At 40.3% G+C, this 24,111-nt stretch overlaps 3 protein-coding genes and 1 long non-coding RNA gene across 7 annotated transcripts in view; 1 reads left to right on the plus strand and 3 right to left on the minus strand.

Annotated features, from left to right (window-relative positions):
* Positions 1 to 540: 540 nt before the first annotated feature.
* Positions 541 to 9,330, plus strand: LOC120435282. Its single transcript, XR_005609619.1, has 3 exons — positions 541 to 2,280; positions 4,135 to 4,272; positions 9,196 to 9,330. It is a non-coding gene; the product is annotated as an uncharacterized LOC120435282 (long non-coding RNA).
* On the minus strand, positions 2,645 to 20,959 carry LOC120435275. Of its 2 annotated transcripts, none has more exons than XM_039604547.1 (9): positions 20,881 to 20,959; positions 11,276 to 11,430; positions 8,957 to 9,310; positions 4,817 to 5,155; positions 4,551 to 4,628; positions 4,123 to 4,221; positions 3,674 to 3,711; positions 3,450 to 3,593; positions 2,645 to 3,058 (listed from the first exon to the last, which is right to left on the minus strand). In XM_039604547.1, exons 2-9 carry the CDS (start codon positions 11,313 to 11,315, stop codon positions 2,888 to 2,890), a joined length of 1,263 nt encoding a protein of 420 aa, XP_039460481.1. In that variant the 5' UTR covers positions 11,316 to 11,430; positions 20,881 to 20,959; the 3' UTR covers positions 2,645 to 2,887. The 2 variants fall into 2 exon arrangements, with proteins under 2 accessions (XP_039460481.1, XP_039460480.1); XM_039604546.1 differs by having other exon boundaries at positions 8,957 to 9,313.
* On the minus strand, positions 14,411 to 20,887 carry LOC116311862. Of its 3 annotated transcripts, none has more exons than XM_039604544.1 (8): positions 20,726 to 20,887; positions 19,629 to 19,964; positions 17,490 to 17,831; positions 16,724 to 16,798; positions 16,228 to 16,341; positions 15,990 to 16,027; positions 15,710 to 15,913; positions 14,411 to 15,137 (listed from the first exon to the last, which is right to left on the minus strand). In XM_039604544.1, exons 1-8 carry the CDS (start codon positions 20,763 to 20,765, stop codon positions 14,982 to 14,984), a joined length of 1,305 nt encoding a protein of 434 aa, XP_039460478.1. In that variant the 5' UTR covers positions 20,766 to 20,887; the 3' UTR covers positions 14,411 to 14,981. The 3 variants fall into 3 exon arrangements, with proteins under 3 accessions (XP_039460478.1, XP_039460479.1, XP_039460477.1); XM_039604545.1 differs by having other exon boundaries at positions 16,724 to 16,795; positions 19,629 to 19,967; XM_039604543.1 differs by having other exon boundaries at positions 19,629 to 19,967.
* Positions 20,960 to 21,809: 850 nt separating the features above from the next.
* LOC116310274 (polymeric immunoglobulin receptor-like) overlaps positions 21,810 to 24,111 on the minus strand; it is a 107,984-nt gene continuing 105,682 nt past the window's right edge. The window contains exon 8 of the mRNA XM_039604551.1: positions 21,810 to 22,150. Within this exon, the coding sequence (XP_039460485.1) occupies positions 22,013 to 22,150 (138 nt within the window). The 3' untranslated portion in view covers positions 21,810 to 22,012. The remainder of the gene's footprint in view (positions 22,151 to 24,111) is intronic.

Below are 24,111 nucleotides of genomic sequence, written 5' to 3' on the forward strand. Positions count from 1 at the left end.
TCAAAGTGCTGTTAAAACATAAACCTGCATACGATTTTGACTTCCTCGTATCGTAACGTGAACTTCTGCACCTGCAGTTTCTTCTTCAGGTTTTGTTTTTGAAAATATTCTTAAAGGACTCAAGTTAGAGCAGAAACAACTCAAACAAGCATCATCAGGCAGATAGTGGATAAATAAAAATGGAGTGTGACTAAATGCAAATAAAAAATGCTGCAAAAGTTACTCATGAAGCAAATGACAAGGTTAAAACAACCTCACAAAGACAGAAAAACTGAGTCATTCTTGAAGTAAAGGAGGTCCACCCATGTGTGACAGCTTGTTTACGGTAACTAGTTCTTACTTCCTCTTTTTAATCACTTCACTGAATGTTGGGTCAAATAGATTTAGAAAACCAGCAGCTGCTTCCTCTTTCCATTACATACTTACTGAAGTGATGCTCGACTACCACTGAAAACATATTCAGTGTTTTTGGCCTGTTTAGCTTCCAAACTACAAAAGATATAATTTTTTAGAAATTGTTTAATCATTTATTAAGTCCATAAAAAACACGTCTTAAACAACAATAGAGACATGAGGTTGAATAAAGATACAGTTCATGCATGTAACCCTAACCCTTAAACACAAAGTAACTCAGAGAGTATACATAATTCTGGAGAAGTATGGTGTACAGCGTACACTGTAGTCTGTAGCCCACAGCAGTATTAGGTTATTATGCTGAAACAAATGAGTGTGCTGTGTGTGCAACAGCATGACAAACATTACCTGTCCTTTTAGCTGCTAGCTAACTGGGTAAGGCTGTCAGGGGTCTGTAGCTCTGTCACTGTTTTAGGGAACATATTTAGTTTTAAAGTAAGTTACAGGGCTTTCCCTGCCTTTCTAAAAACTATCTGATATGCATGTCCACATAATTATGGATTATTATAGTTGTGATATTTAAACACACACACACACACACACACACACACACACACACACACACACACACACACATGTATAAAATGTTGCTTCTCCAGAATACTGGATATACTTTGGCCACAAGTTTGCATCATGGTGCTGATCCAGAATCCTTCCCTTATTATTTATTCCTAGTGCTTTAATAATAAAGTAATGAGAATTTTAAAAAATATATAATAAGTAGTAAATATAAAATAATGTATTGATCAGGATTCAGTTTGTTTGACTATCCACTCTGTGCAGACAGAAATTTTATTTAATGTTTAAACTGCAGAGATACAATAATGTTACTGCTTGAAAGTCAGCATTTTGTCATATTTGAAAATTTAAATCTAAATTATTCTGTTTCTTAATGTATTTTCTTTAAAATACACTGTGTGTGTGTGTGTGTGTGTGTGTGTGTGTGTGTGTGACTGAGAGAGAGAGAGAGGAGTGAGTTAAGGTGATGTAGGGAGTGATTTATGTGTATAGATGTTTTTGTTACAGTTTTACCCTACCATGACCGTCCCCTTCTTTTGCCCTACTATTATTCCGATTTCAGTTTATTTCCCACAGTGTTTTTAAACTGTTGCCTTATGATTCCAAGCGCTGTCACTAATCTTTGCATTTCATTATTATCTAATAACACTTGTTTAATCAGCTACCATCTCTCTTATGGAATTTTTAATGTCTGCAGCCTCAGATCAGCACAGCCCCGCCCTCCAGCTCTATCAGCAGCAACATTGTTCCCATCAGGTGAAACAAAGTATGTTTGCTCTACATTGTCCCCGCCTGATGACAGTGATATAGTTTGATGTGATTCCATATTAGATTCTTGATGAATGTGTGTTGTTGTTGTTCAGCCTGGTTCTATGTGCCCCTTTTTAACTTTGAGCACCCGCCCTGTCACAGCCCTTTCCTTTGTTTGACTTAATCACGTGAAAAATAAAAAGTCCAAGAGTGTACAACACACTGCTTCCTCTTTTTTTCTTCCTTTTTTCTAGCAAATCAGCATCCTTTGCTGTAAACAGTTCTATAACAGCTTTTAGCGGCACAAGACAAAATGCTGACAGACCCATGTGGTTCCATGTGCTTGTAGGTACTCAGACTAATGCAGCAAACAGCTGAGGTGTGAAAGGTGTTGTACTGATACTGTACTGATGTAGTGATGAAAACTGCAGAGCATCTTGTTTCCCTGAGATGACACCTTGTGTAAGCTCTCACAGGGCGTAACCCTGCTGTCTAATCTAGAGCAGTGGAGGCGTGTTCTTTATAGAGACGAATCACACTTCTCCATCTGCCAATCCGACGGATGAGTCTGGATTCGGTGGCTCCACACTGGGTGAGGTGTGTATGAATATCTCATTACCAGTTTCTGACTTTCTTTTGTTTGTGTATAATTTTTTTTAAAAACGTAGGTTAAGCAGTTATTAGTTAAGGATTATTAGCTTATAGAGCCGAGTGTAAAAGCAAAGATCTCAGTTTACTGGTTGGTGTATGTCCCCACCCTCACCTCAGAAAACAAGATCATGGATACAAGCGGCGGACTTGAGCTTCCTCCAAAGGGTGGCTGGCCTCTCCCTTAGAGATGGGGCGAGGAATTTGCCATCCGGGAGGGGCTCCACATTGAAAGGAGGATAAGGATGCCTTCGGGCGCCTCCTGGGTGAGGTGTTCTGGGCATGTCCCACCGGGAGAAGGCCCCGGGGCAGACCTAGGACACGTTGGAGAGATTATATCTCTCAGCTGGCCTGGGAACAACTTGGTGTTCCCCTGGATAAGTTGGGGTAGATGGCTGGGGAGAGGGAGGTCTGGGCTTCTCTGGGTCTGGGCCCCTGTGACAAGGCTCCAGATAAGAAAATGGATGGAAGGATGAATCTTCAGATTTTGATGGAAGCGCTGCTTCATTTTGAACACTGTGAGAAATAAACTGTGCCACCAGCACAGGAGCTAAAGCTAGGTTATAGTAGAGTACAATGGATCACCTCCGGAGTGGTTTGCATCAACCCGAGGCTCGGAGTAGATAACTTCACTGGTGTTACTGCAGGACGTGCTGTTGGCAGAGTCACTGCTCTTCTTGGAAAAATTCACCACAGAGTAGGTGAGTTTGCTCGAGTCGTCTTCAGTCTGAAAAAAATAAAAAATAAAATTGTTTATTACAGGTAACGTTTTAAATTGACCTTAGACCATTTTCACATAGTAGTCCAACACTTTGTGTTCACTGTAGTGTGGAAACCAGAAATCAGAAATATCAGAATATCAGCTCCTCCTGTGCTGTGTTGTTAGAGGTCACAGGATCGGACCTTTGCTCCAAGACCTGGATACAGTCCTTGGTGCTCTCCAGCATCCTCCCATCGGGTTATTGATCTGAAATAACGATCTGGATTCTTCAAACTTAGTTTCTGCTTGTCAACGTGACACTGATGATATCGTGTGTCTTCATAATTTTTCACAAGAAATGTGAAACTTTTCTCAGATACAACTGTTTGTTCCGTGAATACAGAAAGTGTTTTCTTACTCTGTGCTGAGAAGTGGCTGCAGTGACCAAGCTGTGGTCATCATTGGTTTCAACTCCAGACGGTTTGGTGTATTTGGCATAAGAGTAAGGAGGAGATGTGCTGTGTCTGCCCTCTGCTCGGATATTCTCATACACTGTGTTGGTCTACAGGAGAAGAAGAGAAATTCTAATATCAGACAGTTTCACAAACATCGGTGCTATTTCTAAAAGTCCTTCAGCCTCACCTCTGTGACAGCATCACGTTCAGTTCCCACAGGATGATCTGAAAAACACATCAGTACAGCGTTTATACTGGATTTATGTACTCAGTCCGTCACAGGGTTAACACAGAGAGACAGAAAACCACCATGTCCACATTCATGCTCACATGAATGATCAGAGACTGTAATTCAACCGAATATTCAAACTCTGTGATAAAAATCCATCCATCAGTTTGTCCAATTTAGGGTTGGGGCCTAGAGTGTGTCCCTGCTACCACAGGGTGGAGGCGTGGTGCACTTGTACAGGTCACCAGCCTGTTGCAGGGATAACTTGCAAACTCTGCACAAGAAGGCCAGATGGAGGATTTAAACCCAGCTTACAACATGCAAAGAGATGTCTGACAAAATGTTCACTTTTCTGTGAAAACAGGAAGTTTGATGAGTGTTTGTCTGTGTGCTTCCTGCTGTCTCACCCTTTGGTTTAGACGATCTGTTCTTGCAGAATATCAGCACCGACACTGATAACAGGATGATGATGACAGCCAGAGTCAGACCCACAAACAGCACCACATCTGCAGCAGTTTGACAAGAACAACAAGTTTATTTTAGACAAACACCTCCTGGTGAGTTTGAGTACCAGCCCATCATGTGGGCTGTAAAGGTAGCTAAGTACACATGTACAGTATAGTTGTATGGTAAGTTTCTTCCATGCTCAGTTAAAATGGAGAATTGGGTCAGACTGTCATGCTTTATGAGCATAAAACCATGTCTACATGGCATACTCACTTCTGATTGGTTCCTAGTGGCAGATGACAGCAAAACCATACAAATGATACAAATTCACTTAAAGTATGGACTTCTATAAGATCTTCCATCTCTCAAACTCAGTATATGGATGTACCTGTAGATGCTGTCCTCTCAGACTGCTCAGTGGCTCCAGTGAAAGTTAATGGAGGTGTGGAGGCTGATGGGAGGACTGCTGAAAAAGTTCAGTCATGTGTTTTTTTCAGGTGTTTGAGGTGAACAACAGAACACAACCCATAACAACAATATGACACATGAGCATCATGAAAAGAGAAAAGGAAACCAAATGTTAGCAGCTGACAGAGACAAATACACATTTCCTTTAATTCTCCAGAAACATGAATGAATTGTATAGAAACTCACCTGCTGTGACAGTAATCTCAAACTCTCTGTATGGATCAGTACTAAAGGATCTGTCCACGTAACATCTGTACCGTCCTGAGTCAGACTCCCTCAGCTGTTTAATGGTCACATACAGAATACCACTTGTACCAGATTCTTCTTCATATTCAGCGCTGTATCTGTCTCTCTGAGCTCTGCTACCCCGAGTCTCAATTAAAATGTCATCTCTTTCACATTCTCCCCTGCAGAAGTACTTCCTACTTCCAGGTTGTTTAAAGTAACATGCGACTGTGAGAGAGCTTCCAGTTTCTTTATTGAAGTGTTTCAGCTGAGCAGGATCATCGTTTCCATCCAGCAGTGCTGTTAAAAAGACAAACAATCAATAGTTACTATCTGTGCTGAAGATGATGCAGTCTGATCACAATAACTCCAGTTTGGTCCCCAGTTACACTGGGAGCTGCCCAGTTCAACCAGTCAGTGACTGGAACAGACAAAGGCCTCCATCCTAAACCAGTATGTGAGTGTGAGTACTGTTGGAGGTCTGATTATCAAGAGCTGAGGAAATGAGAGCTGCCGTGTGGTCAGCTAGAATATTAGCTACCACAGCAGACTGTGCCTCATCACGAATAGTTAGTTCATAAAACAGCAATTTATTTGTGTTGCTGCAAAAACTCACTGACATCATGCTTTTATATGATATAGTGTTTGAGCTTGGTAAGACAAATGTGCTGTTTCTATAACAGGAGGAGCACTTTTGTAAATGGGCTCGTTCTTATGCAGCACTTTTTTACTTTGAGCACTCAAAGTGCTTTTATACAACGTTTCTCATTCACACCAGCTCTTTTTTCTATGATGCTTTCTATCTAACATTCACACACGTTCATACTCTGATGGATACATCGGAAAGCATCTTGTGGTTAGTGCCTTGCCAAAAGGTATGTGACGTGCAGACTGGCATGATTGCACCACCAACCTTCTGATTAGTAGATGATCTGCTCCTGAGCCACAGCCACCCCATCATGAACCTTAGAGGAGTTAACATCAAGCATGGTTTCATTCACATTTCAAACATAAGAATTTTCTTTAGCTGAATCTTTCATGTGCTTCAGTTTTGTTTTAATTACATTTATTTTACAACAAAGTCGGTGAATTAAATCGAGTTTTTATAAAAGCAAAAATGTAACCTCCAACTGAATAATTCGTTTTACCATGAAGTCATAAAAAATTACTGGTGATCAAAAGTGAAAAAAGGAAGCATTGTGTGGCTCTGGAGGCTTATCTCACAGGCACCTCTGCCTCCCATTTTTCTTTTAAATACACTAAGAACCACCAGTGAGCCCTCAGTCTGAGAGTGAAGTGCTCTAATGACCAAGCTCTGCAGCAGACCACAAGGTAAGGTAGCAGAGGAGGACACAGAATAGCAACCATAACCAAAAACCTCCTGTGAGAGATACAGGAGGATAACAGTCAAGAGCTGACCCAGAAAGGCCCATGCATGCTCTACGTCTCTCAGTCAGTATTCTATGATCAGCTGTGCCCGAGGCAGCACACAGATCCAAAAGTACAAGGACTAAATAGTAACTTATATCTCCATGTGTTAAAATATCATTTGAAACTCTAAGGAGACTCTAAGGAGAGCTGTTTCAGTGGAGTGCATCGGGTGAATTCAGGAATTAAATTTATTTAAAATGTTGTGAGTAAAACTTCTGTAAGCTGGTTGGTCACCACTTTTCTATATTTTTTAAAAATAAAAGCCTGTTTAAAATATGTAGGGACACAGTCAGAGATCAAGGAATTATCAAAGACCAATGGTCCAATGGTGTGAGACACCTGTTTGAGCAGCGAGGTTGGTAAAAAGTCAGGTGGGCAAAAGGATGGTTTCATTTTATCAAACCAAAAGATTGAGAGCTTTTTAAGAGTTTGGTGCAAAGCTCTCTGAGGAGGAAGGGTAATATTTATTCTGATATTATGGGTCTTATTAACAAAGCAAGAAAGAACGTTTTCACAGTCGTCGTTTGAGTGAATAGTTAGAGCAGGTGGTTCATAGTTGTCAGTGCTTCTGATTGTATATATAAAAACTTTAATTCTTCTGGCTGTTTTGGATTAAATTTGAAAAATATGTAGTCCTCACATTTTTGACCATATATTAAAATAGTGTATGAGATGACACATATGAACCTGAAGCTTGGTGGATTTCCACAAACATTCAACTTATGACACTGAGGTTTGAAACACTGAATATTTTCATTTCTCCAGGTCAGGATTTAGTATAGGGGGATTTTTGGTTTTAAAAGAGACGCTGTCTAAAACATAGAAGTAATGATTATTAGAAGAATACATCCTGATATTTACATTGTTGTTCAGGAAAAACGCATCGCCAGCCTTGAAAGCAGCTAAAAATTGATCTCTATCAGGTTAATTCTTAATCACATGAATACCCTTTAAAGGATAAGACACATGCAGTTTCATTTGATTTTATTTATCTTTTTTTTTTAATGACTTATCACTGGACCTGTGCAAATTATTAGTGAAGACGGTTTTACGAAACACAAAATATCAGTTTTTTTAAAATCATCAGTTGTCTGTGAAAACTGAAATTTGTGTTGCAGACCTCCAGAAATTAAGAATTCCACAATTTTAACAGAAACTCACCTTCTGCAACATCACTTCAAACTCTCTGCATGAAGATGTTGATGAGGATTTGCTCAAACCACATCTGTATCGAGGCCACAGGCCTGGGAGCTTGAGGGTCCTGCACAGTATCTTAACTGTTCCTATGACTGCGCTCTTCTGGACAGAGATCTCCGATGTTGTTCCCGGGATCTGCTGGAGCCACTCACCTAGTTTGGGAGTCACTGCACCGAGTGCTCCAGTTACCACTGGGACCATTCTTACCTTCACATCTTAGTCGGAACTGAGGGGATCGAACTACCAGAAGGCAACATTGCAGACATAGAAGACAGCTACAAGTACCTGGGGATCCCACAGGCAAATGGGAACCATGAAGAGGCCGCTAGAAAAGCTGCAACCACCTCAAGCAAGTCCTGAGGAGTCAGCTGACCGGTAAGAAAAAGATCCTACGCCCTGCCCGTGATCAGGTACCATAAAAGGACAAAGGAGGAGATAGAAGCCACTGGCATCAAGACCAGGAAGCTCCTGACCATGCATATAGGGTTTCACCCCAAGTCCAGCACCCTGAGGCTAAGAGGATGGAAGGTGGTCACAAGGTGGTGAGCGTCAGCACCACAGTCACAATCTATATATTGTCTCCTCCTTCACCCAGCAGAAGGTTACAAAAAATTATTACCAATACTCCTCCATCAACCAGGCTGACATCTTTGGTGTTCAGTCTAACCTATAAATATGTTGGTGATATGGATCAGCTGGCATGGTTCTGGGTCTTTGACTCAGTTGTGTGCTGTTGGACTTTTAAGTTCATGTTGTGTATTTACTTGATGTTTGCTGCGTTTTCCTTCTCAATCTTTCCTCCGAGCTTAGTTTAGTTACATGTCTGTTTCCATATTTAGTTCTTTCACTTCCCTTATCACCTCTGTAAGTTTGCATCTCTTCTTGCATTGTACTATTTTCTCTGTTTCTAGTTAGATTCTTGTCATTTTCATTCTTGGACTTTGTTTTGGATTCATGTCGGGCCTTTCATCAGTCAAATTAATAGCTCACTTTTTTTTGTGTGTTCTGTATTTTAGATCCTCATTTGTCACACTCTGCATCATCTCATGAACCGCTCTCTGACTTTGCTCTGTAGTGAATGCTGATGTTGCACTGTGTGTGGGTCAGTGAACATGTGGACACTAAATGCAGCCTCATCTCCTTATACCAGATCGGTGAATTTATGCCCTCCTGATGTTTGTACCTGTGTCTAAATGTAGCTGTGTGTTAAATGTTCCTGTGGTATTTCTTATGTTAGTCTTCCTTTGTGCCTGAAATTGTCTTCTGTCTTATTTTGTCTGCCTTATCAGATACTTCCTATATTGAGATTTGCAGTTCTGCAGTTTCCAGATTTTAAAAAAAAAAAAAAAAAAGAGTATGTGGGACTTAATATTTCATTAAGTCAATAAATAATTCATATAGAAAAAAAATCTGCTCAAAAGTCAGAAATACTGAAAATTTTATTCAAAACTCCCAAAAAACGTTGAAACTCACCTTCAGCAACAACAATTCCAAATTGTGTGAACTGGTATGAAGATAGCGCTCGAGTGCTGCCCAGACCACAGGCGTACAGTCCAGAGTCAGACTTGATGAGACTTCTGATGCTTACAGACAAAATATATTTATATTCATAATTATATTTGTATTTATATTCAGTGCTGTATCTGCCATGATGACCACTGCTGAACTGTGTTTCAATTAAAATATTTCCTTTTTCACATTTTTCTTTGCAGAAGATCTTCCACATCTTAGAAGAAGGAAAGTAGCACTCAATTGTGATGCTTTGTCCAGCGATTCGATAAAAATGCGTCTGTGCACTGGTGACTTCTGTGTGTCCATCCTGCAGAGCTGCTGGAAACATGAACCATTAATAGTGATTATTTGTACTTCCTGTAAGAAGCTGCATTTTAACATTTACACACAGACACAGAGTCACACTGAGACTTTAGTGTCAGTAATGGCATTCCTTTCCAATAAATCACTTTTTATTTTACTCATAATCAAATATAATTTTTTTTGTTCTTATGCAGGTCATTCTCAGTGATGAGTTATTATTTTGTCATGCATGCTGTGGGTTCTCAGGACAGATTTCCAGTGCTGTAGTGCAGCAGCTCCACCGTCCCACTAAGAGGAGGAGGTGGGCCTGCTCCTGTTTCTGTGGCAAAAACAGTATCAAAAATCTGGTCAGTGGCATCTGATTAGATTAGTCGCAGCACACAAATTACTAACTGAATTAGCCTGTCTATGGAATTTTCATTGTATGTTAGCATTAAGCTAGTGGGATTAATGCTAACAATTTTTTACTCTTTTGTCTTGGTTACATGGCTAACCATGTATGGCTTTGTATCTTATTAATAAAAATATGAAGTGAATTCTGAATATAACTGGAAGCCGTTCAGGGAAAGCAGGAACAGAGGTGATCTGTGTATGCTGAGCAGCTGCTGCAGCCTCGACTAACTGCAGATGAGCTGTGGAGAGATGTGAGTAAGTGAGTTTCAAAAATCAAGGCAGGAGAAAATAAAGTGTGTATGAAAAATTCCAAATGAAAGAGATTTGATTTTCCAAACATTCTTAATTAAAAGAAACAAAACTGGATGAGCCTTGAGATGTGATGTTCAAATTTCAAATATTGGTCAATAATCTGAAGATCTTAGCAGATAAATTAATATAATAGTTGATATAGTTGATATAATAATTGATATCATTCACTGATGCAGGAGAGGCTGTCTTCAGAAGTTACTGTCTCTTTTCATCATTCTGTAAGTACAATGAAAACCATTTGAGAGCTGTGTCAGAGATACCAGCCCAATTCCATAATTTGTCAAAAAGAAACTTATGATCAAAGGGGTCAAAGGTCGCAGATTTGTCATGCCTGCTTGGCATTCAACACACTTTGTTGAAGGGTGCTCTGGAATGCCTGGAAATATATCAGAGCAGATCCTGAAGTAATCCCACCTCCGACCTGTCACTCCTATCGTATACCTCACCACCGTCTCTCTGCCCTCATACATGTCCTGCACCAGCCTCACATACTTCCTCATGCAGTAGCACAGCTCCTCTCTCAGCAGCCAATCATCTGCTTCCTCTCCACAGACTCAGTGAAGCTCCTTCTGACCTTCTCTAAACTTCTCCATCAACACTCTCAAAGCAAACATCACATCTGTGGAGCTCTTTCTCAGCATGAAGCCATACAGCTGCTCACTGATCATCACCTCTCTGCTTAATCCAGCTTCATGATCACAAATATTAAAAGCTGAGGTGACTTTTCTGTTTCACTATTTACTTTTAATTTCTTTCTTTTCCAGAGCTACATTGAGTTCTGTTACAGCTCTTTCATTCAACTCTTCAAACTGCAGAGAGATAAAAAAACATTTTAATGTCCTTTAATCTACTAGAATTTACACACACTTTTTAACTTCTGCAATTTTTCTTTATTTTTTGCTCTAAGAGGGTGAACAGGAAGAAGTTTGCACCATTATACTGTATCACATCCACATTTTACTGACTGTCCAGTTTATTCTGAGGAAGTAAGAAACACTTGTAATGAGCTGTGTTTGAAATGATGGTTTCACATGTGATCAAGTCCTAAAGCCAAAGTGAGCAGCTGACATGTCCATGAATGTGCTCACTGTGATGGTTTCTTCTGTCCATACTGGCCACAAACAGATCCATGAAATCATGAATAAAAGCAGTTTGAATGGAAGAAGCGTCCATGAAAGTGACTCATAGCTGACTCTGATCATCATGTTTAACAATAGAAAGAAACATGTTGGAAGAATGAGAGTGACAGAAAGAAAAAGTGAATGTACTCACAAAGGAAGAAGAAGCAGATCAGAGTGTGATGGACTTTCATGATGAGGCTCTGATGGTTTACTGCTGCCTCTCTTCTTCTTCACTGGAAACCAGGAACTTGTGACGCCTCACTTCTCTAACTGAAGGAGTCCCTCCTCCAAACACACAGCACACACCTCCACACTCCTCATTTGTCTGAAACAGTTTCAACAGCTGAACTTCCTGTTAAAACAAATGTAACCAGTCTGAGTTTAACATGCGCCTGAAGAAGGAAACAAACATGAACGTTGCGTCACAGCAGTGCGTGAACATTTGATAGCTTTTCTTTTATTGGACATTTTTTCAGATTGAAATCTCATATGAAACAATAAACACTTCCATCAGGAGTGTTGCTAGGATCTTTTATATAGTAAACGGTCAAACGCTGAGCACCGACTCAAGGTCAAAGTCAGGTTTTGTTGGGCTCTCTTTAACAAACAATCAGTTCAATATGAGTTCTTCACCTTTGTTACATTTCTTTCAGCAGCAGTATTCAAACCTGGATGCTGCTGAAGCCGTCAGATTACACAGTCAGGTGCAACATTACATTCACTGAAATGTATCCATCCCCGCTCTCATAGTTTCAGCATCTACTGGGCCATAATGGTTCTTTTTAAACTGGGAACAACTCCGTCTCCTGTTTTGGTGCCTCATCATCTCCTTCTGTTATGATAATAAAATAATGCAGTAACCATATCCTAACAAAGTATCTAAAACCAAAGTTTTAAGGTAATTATTACATATTTAATAAATAACAGATTGCAGAAAAACAAAATATTAATGAACAATTTCATAGCATAAGAGGTAAAAAGTCATCAAATGCTGCTACAGGATGTTCAAACTGTAGGACTCCAAAACAAAATGGAAATGACACAAAGATGCACTAAAATGAAGGATTAGCTTTTTCTTCTGAAATATTGTCAGTACATGTTTTTCCTGTGTGATGGAGAAAGTAAAAATGCCAATAATATTATGGATACAATAATAATACACACCATGTATTATAGAGAGAGAGTGAAAGAAAATAGATGACAACCAAACATCAGTGTTGCGTTTTTTTGTTTTACTGAAAGCTAACAAACACATAGAGACGACGGGCCTATCAGACGCGGTGGAAAGACATTTTGTGGCCGTGACAACGAGGCCGGCAAAGCTGAAGTAAAATCAGCGGGACAGAACTGGAACAGTGTTTCTGAGACCCACTGCAGAGATGTCTGTACTTGTATATAAGAAGGGCAGTAGGAATTATTCTTTTATGCACAGCACTTTATTCCAAATGTCAACATGTTTACTGACACAATGATATTGTGTCGACTTCTGGGGGGTTTTGTGAGCCACGGCGCCCCCTTCTGGCATTAAGAAAATGCACTCAGTTATGGTTGGGCATGACAGAGCACATGGTGGGCGTTTCTCAATATGCGTACTTGCGTTCTCGTGTACTCGTGATACGTCATCAGTCGGAGACCAAGCACTGTTCCAATTCGAAGTACGCGTCAAGCCGAGAACGCGAAAAAGTCCCGGATGTGTTCTCGCTCCGCCCGTTTTATCGAGCATGCATCGGTGTGGACCTGGGTCCAGCTATATATCCCAGAATGCATTTCGTCCAGAACTCAACAGCGGACTCCCGGCACATCGTTTTCAACCCCCCCCCCCGCTCGCGGACTTCTCACTACTCAGGTTAAAGAAACCCCAGCAGCTGTCTATAGTATTGAGTGTCCACTAGAATAGAAATAAAAGTGTTCTAACATCTCACCTGCTTGTTTTTATTAAGGTATGTACACGTATGTACATGTACACTATTTTTATTAATAGAGGTTTCACTACTGAGGTTAAAAATGATATATAAGTCACTTAGATCACTTCTAAATGTTAATGTTTGGTTTATTTCAGTGTTTTATTTGTTCCTGAGTAAACCGGTTTGGCTGTGATTACAGTTAAGCTTCATAACATGTTACTCACAGTTAAATTAGGAGGGGACGGCAGTAAAGACCCGGACCTGTGACATCATCACGCACGCAGGTGTTCCAATTGTACATATCGCGAGTCCGTGCTTTCTGGCGTTCCGGCGCAATACGCATCACCGAGAACGCGAGTACGTACTCACCGAGAACGCGAGTACGTACTCGCGTACTTGGGCATTGATAAACGGCCACTGTGACGAGCTTGTTCTGCTTGGATTATGTACGTTGTTGCCTTGGAAGCTATTTGCCTCAATTTTACGACGGAAACTTGTTCCAAGCACAGAATAAATAATGACCTGAAATCGTTTATTAGGAATCATGAGGACAGAGTACGGCCCCCTGTAACCATGGTTACAGTTACTTATTTTCATGTCAGTGTATGTGCACAGAGAGCGTGCCGCTGTTTATACCTGACATCATACCCAAAGCATTCATGATTTCATGTGTACGGCCTGTAGAAACTCACACGGTCTGAATAACTTTGTCATAACAATGAATTTGTTTTTTAGCTCCATGAGAAAATGGAAGCGTGTGAGTATGTGCCTCAGTGTGTCAGAGGTCGATAAACATTTTGGAAGCACGGAGAGCCGCTGATCCACCAAATCCGAAAGTGAGCATCAGCTCCTCCTCATCCTCACCTGCTCCTCCTGTTTTCCTCATTTCCTTATATCCACCAGAACAGCTGGCTCTGCAAACAGCTGCTGGAGTTGTTCAATGAGCTTTTTCTGACCAGTCAGTACTGACAGCTTACAGGTGCTGATTAGGAGCTAACGCCTGATCCCCACTAACAATTTACTGCTGAGACTTTCAGCACTGAGTAATACTGATCAGCTGTGGTCGTTTCTTTTCATTAAGTATCTGTAGAGTCGGTGTGGTTGCTCTCTGCTGTCCTTACCTGTCCTACTGTCCTTCTCTCAGCTACTAATCAGACTGAAAACATGACAGTGGTGACATTAATCATCACATATGTAAATGTTTCCAAGGGTAATTTCAGTTAACGGCACAGGTCATACTGAGGCAGTGAAGAACAGATCTTATGCAAACTTACTGACTTCCTGTATTTGCTGCTGCCTGAAACAGATGTTTACAATCTCACACTATTTATAAAATAGGAAGATTTTATACATGCAAAAAACAAAAAACAAAAACAAAAACCATGAGTTGAACATTTATTTGACAGATACTCTGCAGAGCAATTTAAAATAAATAAAAAATACATTAGCTTTAAAGAACATTAGCATGAAACATAATAGTGAGCATGGTTGTTAAGCAGAGATGCTCCCACAACAAATCAGTATTATGACCTCATGTGAATGCACAGAAGGACACTGCAAATAACACTCTCCACTTTAAAAAAACAATCAGCATTTATTTATAATATTAATAAACAGTTTTTGGCTTTAGCTCAGTAAAATGTACAGTCTGTACTCTTAACGGTTTACTTCTGGCTAAGTGTAAAGAATGACGAACTCCTTTAGGGATGAGACTGTAAAGCATGAACGTGTAAAATATGAAACTTCAGCCTAGTTTTTAGTTTGGTTACTTCAGCCAACAGCAGAATTTCTTCCCATTGTTAAAGTTTGTGTATCAGAAAGTCAAAGCTCTCCTGTATTTAACTGTTTTCCTCAAACTGTCACATCATTGAATTAAAAAATTCTCACATTTTGTGAGAGAACGACTTCATTTTGAACACTGCAGGAGAAAATATGCCATCAGCAGAATAGAAGCTAGTCTGTAGTAGAATACAGTGGATTTTCTAGAGACTGGCTCGGGTCAGAGCCTGCGTCTCCCTGAGGCTGAGGGGAGGTGCTGCTGGCAGAGGCCACGTCTGGTTTTGAACTATTCAGCTCAGATTTGGTGAGTTTGCTCGAGTCGTCTTCATCCTGAAAATCAAAAACAAAAAACAAAGATTTTATTGTTTTTACTGTAATATTTTTTTTATCAATATGTTTATGTTGTTTCCTGAAGCTAGCCTGTTAAACTCCAGGGGTCTTTCTCAGGTTCCTGCTTGGAAACGACACGCCCAAAATGAATAGAGTATTTCTCTGCAATTACAAACTGTGTGTAGTATTAAAATAAACACTTGTGAGGCTTCATCAGAGGTGTAAATATTACAGCAGATGTTATTGTGTCAAAGTGTTTGAGTCTGGAAAAATAAGAAGATTGTTTTTTAGTTTCATAACAACTTTCAAAATTTTCTGGAGTACACATTAAACCAGGAATCAACATGAACCTGATCTGTGCAAAGACTGATGCTGTAGTGAAACAGAGCAAAGTTACAGAGGAAACAGTGAAGACAATGAGAGGAGTTCTGTAATTTGGCAAACTGTGAGTTGGTTTTGGCTCAAGAGGCGAGATCAACACGAGTTGATGCAGCTAAATGTGACACATCACAACAGACAACAGAAGTAAACAATATGAACAACACAAAGGAAAAATGTCCCAGTTACAAAACCTTTCCCAGTTTGCAGTTTCGGTTTGTTCTGTGCAGCGTTTTCCTTACGCTGTGCTCAGGCGTGGCTGCAGTGATCATGCTGTAGTCATCTGTGGTTTCAGGCACGTTGTTGTATTTGGCCAAAGCATAAACTGAACTGATTTCCACAGGAGCAGCTTTCTCTCCGCCCTCGTCTCTGATTTCCTCATACACGGCGTTGTTGGTCTGCAAGAGAAGAAGAAGCATTTCTTCAAATCCTGTAACATCAAACTGTGATGATGTCAGAGTTCGTGGAGCTCACCTCTGTGACAGCAGCGTACTCTGTTTCCACACGAGGATCTGAAAAACACATCAGTGAGTTTGAACCAGTGCAGGTGATGAAAGAGGACAGGTGTGTGTGAGTGTGCTGAAAACAACAGGAAGTCAGGTGATGCAGGTAAACATGGCGGCCTGTTACAGTGGCTGCAGTGGCTGTCACACACAACTCAAGACTTCTTAGACACACACTGCCTGTGTGTGTGTGTTTCCTGTTGCCTCACTCTTTGGTTTTGCAGATCTTTTCTTGCAGAATATCAGCACAGACACTGATAACAGGATGATGACGATGATGATGATGATGACAGCCACAGTCAGACCCACAGGCAGCGAAACACCTGCAGCAGATTCAGAAGACGTTAGTTTACACTCACATGTCCTGATACAGCATGTAATCAGTATTTTCTCTGTCATGTTAGTAACATGAGGCCCCTGAGGTGAGTATTTTCCTGTATGCACCTAAATTCAGACTCAGGGTAAGTTGGAGATATTTTGCATGACTGTGTTAAACAGTCTCATTCTCCAGTTAATACCAAACGTGTTTGGACATCTTTATGTAAGTTTATATCTGTAGACCACAGCAGTGGATTTTAAATCAAACCATCAACATTTGAGTAAAGTTTTTATTAAATGTTTTAAATTAACTAAATTGTTTGATATAAATTCCACAGTGGTCGTGTACAGAGGAGGATCTTTAAAAACCTGTGGACACAGTTGTACCTTCAGATGTTTTCTCAGGCTGCTCCGTGGTTACACTCGAGGTGAGTGAAGGTGAGAAGGCTGATTGGACGACTGCTGAAACAGGTCAGAGAGTGAAGTTTGGTTTAGATGTGGTTCTTATTTAAAAGCAGCCCGCTCACACACTCAGAGTCACACATCACTGTGTGTCACACGACTGCTGCAGTGTCACTGCGAGTAAGGATGTTTGTAACATCACATCTTTGACATCACAGTAGGCAGGTATCATTGTTCAGCATGCTGGGTGTATTTTAACTGACATAATCTTCCTGAATATAGCCAAACATTAATATGTGTCCAAACCAGTGCATGAAACCAAGAAACAAACACAAAATCCCTCAGAGTGGACACAGACTGCTGTCTTCAAACGTTGTGACCTTTCCCACCACCTGATGTTGTAGCACTTTAACAAAAAGGACAGCTCAGTCCTCCTGCAGCCAGTTTGGAAATGACCGAAGTTAAAGAACACCTCTTTCTTAAAGGTGAGACACCAGCAGCGTCTGATAGATCAGCAGTATCTGACATCTGGGATAAAAGTGTAAAGAAAGATTCTGAAATTCAGATTTTATAATAGCATCAAGTTTTGATACTGCTCCAGAAAAACTGTCAAATTAGATTTTAGTTCCAGAAAAAGTGCAAATCATTATCTACAGTGTGGCTGTTAGATAATATGTCTGGTTATCTGAAACACCAGCAGCTATCAATGACTAAATTAGCAACATTAAAAACATTTTCAGGGAAAACTCACCATCTGTGACGCTGAGCACAAAGAGTCTGAATGAAGCTTGAGATCGATTCAGAGAACATCTGTACTGTCCTGAGTCAGACTCAGTCAGCTGTGTGATTGTCACATACACAATTCCTTGTCCTCTATATGTCTCCTCTGAAGTTCCTCTATATCCAATTCTGTATCTGTCTTTGGAAGCATCTTCATCATCTGTTTGAAGAAGAACCTTGTCCTCTCCACATTCTCCCCTGCAGAAGAACTTTTGTCCTCCAGACTGATTAAAGTAACATCCGACTGTGAGAGAGCTTCCAGTTTCTTTATAGAAGTGTTTCAGCTGAGCAGGATCGTCTCCATCCAGCAGTGCTGTTAAAGAGACAAACGATCAATAGTTACTATCTGTGCTGAAGATGATGCAGTCTGATCACAACAACTCCAGTTTGAGCCACAGTTACACTGGGAGCTGCCCAGTTCAACCAGTCTGTGGCTGGAACAGTGAATTCAACAGTGATTTGAAGTGAATTCTTCTGATTCAGTCCGACCTCCTCGTGCCATCATCATAACATCATCATAACACAGTGGACACATACAGACACTCTGCTAGTGTCACTCTGGAGGTTTTACAGTGTTTACTGTGCAAAGCAGGATTTAATCTTGTCCATGTAACTCCAGGGTTAATCATGCTTTTTAATATGAAGCTGGTTCACTTATTACCCGTTTATATTTCATATATATGCTAAGCTAATCTGCTCCAGAGCAGGTTATGTTCCAGATCACAGATCACCAGGTATGAAACCTACTGTCCAATCAGATCTCTGGAAAACCCCGAGACCTCTGAGAGCAGATAGTAGGAGGGTCTAAAATTTTCCAGTGGTGTTTAATGTCTTTGCTTTTCCCTGATGATCCCTGAAGAAATATTAATTCTGAAATACAAATTTATCCCCTGATTCTTTTTGTTCCTGTTGCAGTTTTTTGTTTTATAATCAAAAGTATCTGATCCTAAAACAAGCAGCTGTTTGCTGACCTCACATTAGATTTGCACACCTTTAAATTCTGTTTAGATTTGACAGTTAAACTGCATTTGAACGAATACAACTTAAAACCTTTTTTAAACATGAATTTAATGAAATATTGATTATAATCCATCAGATTCTCTGTGTTTTAAAACCTAAACTTTATTAAGCTCGTTCACAGTCTTACTGATCGCAGCGTTCATGCAGCCTTTAACACAGATGACTTCAGTCTGTGTTACTGTATGTGTTTAACCTCTTTATAGTTTTATCTTCCTTTGTAAAATCAGCTGCTCTGATGTCAGCACGTCTCCATGTTTCTGATTGGTCAGATGTTGCTCCCGCCTCTTTCATGTGAACACACTGGCAACGAATGGGTTAACTTAGCGAGCTGGTAAAAAGCTTCATGCTAAATGTTGATGTCAGGTTCAGTGAGTCCACACAGGACTGTGGTTTAAGAAACTCAGACTTTAACCCTGAACGCTTCAGTTCCTGTGCAGGTGATCAGAGGAAATCAATCAAAACCCAACATCATTACTGAAACCATGAACCGTGACTCGCTGTGGCATCAGATAAAGAGCAGAGCCTCAAGTTTAATCCAGTAACGTGAGAATAATGTGATGTTAAAAACTCCTCAGTGAATACTGTGCAATACAAATATGGATCAAACAGATAAATTCTAATTTACACACAAACCTTTGATTTTAAAACACAGTTTAGTTCATGCTCATGAAGTCCAGCTCAACCACAAAAGACAGATCAGCTGATCACTTAGACGATACCTCATATATCATATTAGCCAATCTCATATAGAGCGTGTTATTGTCTCCTGCCCACACAGCTCCACCACAGCTTCTCCTTTTCATGCTGTGTCTGATGTTCTGTGCAGCACGATTCACTCACATCATCCTGATATGATGGAGATTATGGCAGGAATGTTCTTTTCCATAGTTATATACATAACTAGAGTTTAAAAAACACAGTTTGGTAAAGAGAAGTTTTTTCAGAGTCATTGACTCCGAAAACTGATAAAAAGATGAAGTAAAGTAAAAATCTCAGAGTTTCCAAAGTTTTATAAAACTTTCTTCAGACTTTCAGAGACAAAAGACAAAACAGAGAAATCAACATTTGCACAGTTTAAACTGAAACTCACCTTCAGCAACAACAACTTCAAACTGTCTGTATGAAACTGATGATGGAGATCCACCCACACCACAGCTGTACTGTCCAGCATCAGACATGATCAGCTGTGTGATGCTCACAGACAAAGCAGGAGCACTTTCTACAATTACATATTCAGTGCTGTATCTGTGACTTTGATTCTTCTCATCTGTTGTATTAATAAGAATGTTTCCTCCTTTACATTCTCCTCTGCACAACATTTTCCATGTTCCAGCAGGAAAGTGGAATCCAGCTGTTAGATTTCCTCCAACGACTCCAAAGGAAATGTTTTTGTTGATGTTGACTTCAGGGTTTCCATCCTGCAGAGCTGTTGGAAACATGAACCATCAATAGTTACTGTTTGTACTTCCTGTAAGAAGCTGCAGTCTGATCACAGCATCCACACACAGACACACTAAAGTCTGAATGTGAAACACTGAGAGCTCAGAGTTTAAACATCATCTTAGTTTCACTCTTCTCTCCTCATTGATCAGAACAAAGATCCACATTCAGTCCTGTTAGAGCTCTGACACTAAGCTGTTTGTGATCAAGAGGAAACTAAAAGTTTAACATGTCAGTTTTTCTTCATACTTTGGTTTCAGGCGATGACTCACAGTTTTATATTTGGCTGCAGGATGTGAGGCAGTTTATTCTGTTTAATCTGAGTTATCAGGAACAAAATGTTTGCAGGCAGATTTTCTCAGTTTAGTCAAATTAAAGTTCAACTAAGTCGATAAACTCTGAAGGCAGCAGGCTGAGTTTGTTCCCTTTATTTTACTGACTGTACAGTTTATTCTGAGGAAGTAAGAAACACTTGTAATGAGCTGTGTTTGAAATGATGGTTTCACATGTGATCAAGTCCTAAAGCCAAAGTGAGCAGCTGACATGTCCATGAATGTGCTCACTGTGATGGTTTCTTCTGTCCATACTGGCCACAAACAGATCCATGAAATCATGAATAAAAGCAGTTTGAATGGAAGAAGCGTCCATGAAAGTGACTCATAGCTGACTCTGATCATCATGTTTAACAATAGAAAGAAACATGTTGGAAGAATGAGAGTGACAGAAAGAAAAAGTGAATGTACTCACAAAGGAAGAAGAAGCAGATCAGAGTGTGATGGACTTTCATGATGAGGCTCTGATGGTTTACTGCTGCCTCTCTTCTTCTTCACTGGAAACCAGGAACTTGTGACGCCTCACTTCTCTAACTGAAGGAGTCCCTCCTCCAAACACACAGCACACACCTCCACACTCCTCCCCTCTGCATCCGTCTGTGAGTCTGCTGCAGGGCTTCCTGCTCATTCATGCAAATCTTTACATTTACATTTATCTCTGAAACCAGAATTCACAGCACGAATTATAAATGTGATGATGTGTCCAGCTGATTCTTCCACCTCAGCTAAAATTCATTTAGTCTTCTTCTAATATTAAAACTCTTAATTGATCATAAGTGTCATTGTTATATGTACATATTGTTCTTGAGACTTCACAGTATTTCAGTATCTGCTGACTCTGAGGTTGTAAATTTGTCCGACCTTCATTAAAGATCTGAGCTTTCCAGTAAGATCTTTTGAATCTTGTGTTCATTTTTTTTTATTAGATAATTCCTTATTTAATTAACTTAGTTTCATTTTGACTGGACATAATAATGAAACTTAAATATTACATCACAGCTAACATGACATCGAGCACAAAGACCCAGAAAAGAGGATCATTCATGTCCATTTTAAAAGTTGCATTAAGGCTGTTTTTGTCTATAACAGCTGCAACAGCTCGACTTCCTGTTAATGCTATCTCACAGAGTCTGAGGTCAGCTCGTGGCAGAACAGGAAGCTGAACGTCAACACTGACCACGTTTGACAAACTTATTGCTCAACAGCACTGAGGGAACATTTAATATCTTTCACTGTTTTTAGATGGAAAATTATTTTATTCTCACAAAGAACAAAGAGGAAACATCTCCAATAACCATGAACTGACATTCACATTCAGAATCTGAGTGTCTTTGGTAAATATGAACTTCAGTGTGTGCAGAGTTGCTGTGGTTGTTCTCTTTAACGAATTTCCTTAAATAAAAAAAACTTTTTACAGCATTAGTTTTAAACAGTGGGCTGATACTCAATGCAGAAGCAAATAGAGGAAGTTCATATTACTAAAGTTAAAAATAAGCTGTGCTGAGTGCTTGTAAGTTACACCATGTCAGAGTGTGAAGTCTATGATGGACGTGCAGTCCGAAAGAAAACCCCCAATTTATTTGTTTTCATGACTGACTCTGAAGTTGTGACACACTGGAAGATTTTAATACTTACAATTTAGCAAAGGGGAAATCTCTGTGATGACAAAAAATGGTCCAGTTTTCTGCTCAGTGGGTCTGGGTTACTGTGGTCCCACTCCTGAGCTGGGTCCAGGGCTCGAGGACGAGCATTTGGCCACCAGGACTTGGACACATGAGCCAAAAGTCCTCTTGGACAAATTCACCTCAGAGTAGGTGAGTTTGCTCGAGTCGTCTTCCTCCTGAAAAAAGAGAACAAATAAAGATGAAACTGTTGATCAGCTGCCACATTTTCAACAATGTTTAGATTGGCAAACACAAACAATGAGACAAGCATGGAGTCCATGCAGGAGATTTACTGAAATCAGCAGAAGGAACTCGAAACACATCAGTCAGTTTAAACCATTACAGGTGAGGTGAGAGGACAGGACAGGTGTACACTGGAACCAACAGGGTCAGCTGGGAGTTACTGTAGTAACCAGCTGGGAGTCAGTTACACGATGAAGCAGCCGCGGCTGTGAGGAAGTTACTGAAAAGCCAGAAAAGCCGAACCTGATGTTGTGGATTTTATTATGACATATATAGCTGTATACACTAGACATGTAATCATAGTTACTTTCATTAATTCTGTGTAATCGTATATACGATGCATACTCACAATGAAGTGTCATATATATATATAGTGAAGTCACTGTGTTTAGCATTTAACCTGCATGTTTGAATCACACGGCTGTTATATTTAGGTCAAATATATCTACCATTATGTTAGTGAAAAACTTTGTGCCACTTGTTGTATGAACACATGCTGATCAATACTATTTAGAAATGTAACACTGAGGATCAACAAGAAACCTTTGATAGTGTTATGGCCAACTGTGACCCACCAAAGGGTTAATTCAGCTTGGCACTGCCAAAGTATGCTCATAGGACCCTTCTCAGCATGCAGCTGCATTTAACTGTACAACAGAAGCATGCAGCTGTTTGGATGACTGTAAAGCAAAGGCCTGCAGCCCAAACGGCTGTAAGGTAAAAGCAGGCAGCTCTTTAAATGACTGTAAAGCAGAAGTGTACCGCCCTTTCAATGTCTCTGTAAGCAAATAAGCCCGGCCTTTGCAGGGCGTGTACCTGGGATTCTGGTTCTCACCTCAAACACCAGAAGGCGATGAAATAACACTTACTCAGCATGGATAGCAGTTCATGTCTGGCATACAAGCCCAACAAAATTGTTGAATGATTACCTGATTAACTGGTTTTCTGTAGACTTTCAGACTCACTTTGGCCATGAAACTGTCAAAGGGACCCAATGCAGTGATGGATGAGAGACTGGTTGGCAAGAAGTTATAGTGTAAGGGGCGTGTGTGTCATAAGTGGAAGATGAAAGGATACCCGACTGCAGGAGGAGGGGTCGCTGATCCTACATGAGTCCGATATGCGTTAGGTAGCTTTTTTCTGCTGCTTCCTTCCTGTCTGTCGTTTGTGTGTGTTTTCTGTTTGTGCTTTAAGGCTCTACACCCCGAGGTTGCTTCGCTTTTGTTTGTGTTGCTTTCTATGTCTTATTTCTGCTGTAAATGTGCTGTTCTGCTGTTCATATGACAATGTTTACTAGAATAGAATAGAATAGAATGCCTTTATTGTCACTATACAGTTGTACAATGAGATACAGAACATCTCCTACTCAGTGTAAACATGCTGGGGGGGGGAGGGGTACAGTTCTGCAGCGCTATATACATATGGACAGTATTAACATATGGAAGAAGATGTGTATATATATATAAAATGTACAATTTACAAGCCGTAAGTAATATGTAATAAATAGTGTTATGTATGTACAGTTGAGTTATTGCACATGGGATTGGTATAAATAGTGGTGGTCCATAGAGGAAGTGGGAAGTGGGGGGCTGTGTTATCAGTGCATGTGTGAGTTCAGGGTGGTTATGGCTTTGGGGAAGAAACTGTTTTTGAGTCTGTGGGTCTTTGTGCTGATGCACCTGTAGCGCTGCCCTGAGGGAAGCAGGCTGAACATGTTGAAGCCAGGGTGGGAGCTGTCCATGGTGATGTTTGCTGCTCTGCTGAGGCAGCGGGAGGAATAAATGTCCATCAGTGAGGGGAGAGGGCAGCCGATGATCTTTTGTGCTGTCTTGACCACACTCTGAAGCCTCACTCTATCTGCCTTGGTGCAGCTGCCGTACCATACCGTGATGCA

This window comes from Oreochromis aureus, linkage group 20 (assembly GCF_013358895.1).
Source record: "Oreochromis aureus strain Israel breed Guangdong linkage group 20, ZZ_aureus, whole genome shotgun sequence".
Lineage (NCBI taxonomy): Eukaryota > Metazoa > Chordata > Actinopteri > Cichliformes > Cichlidae > Oreochromis > Oreochromis aureus.

Excerpts from the sequence above, each read along its gene's own strand:
- LOC120435275 (XM_039604546.1), bottom strand. The coding sequence starts at position 11,315 with ATGAAAGTCCATCACACTCTGATCTGCTTCTTCTTCCTTT. Across the intron at positions 3,594-3,673 it reads AACGTGATGCTGTCACAGAG|ACCAACACAGTGTATGAGAA; the intron begins GTGAGGCTGAAG and ends CTTCTCCTGTAG. Across the intron at positions 3,059-3,449 it reads CAGCCACTTCTCAGCACAGA|ACTGAAGACGACTCGAGCAA; the intron begins GTAAGAAAACAC and ends TATTTTTTTCAG.
- LOC116311862 (XM_039604543.1), bottom strand. The coding sequence starts at position 20,765 with ATGAAAGTCCATCACACTCTGATCTGCTTCTTCTTCCTTT. Across the intron at positions 16,342-16,723 it reads GCCTGAGAAAACATCTGAAG|GTGTTTCGCTGCCTGTGGGT; the intron begins GTACAACTGTGT and ends AATCTGCTGCAG. Across the intron at positions 16,028-16,227 it reads AAGATCTGCAAAACCAAAGA|ATCCTCGTGTGGAAACAGAG; the intron begins GTGAGGCAACAG and ends TGTGTTTTTCAG.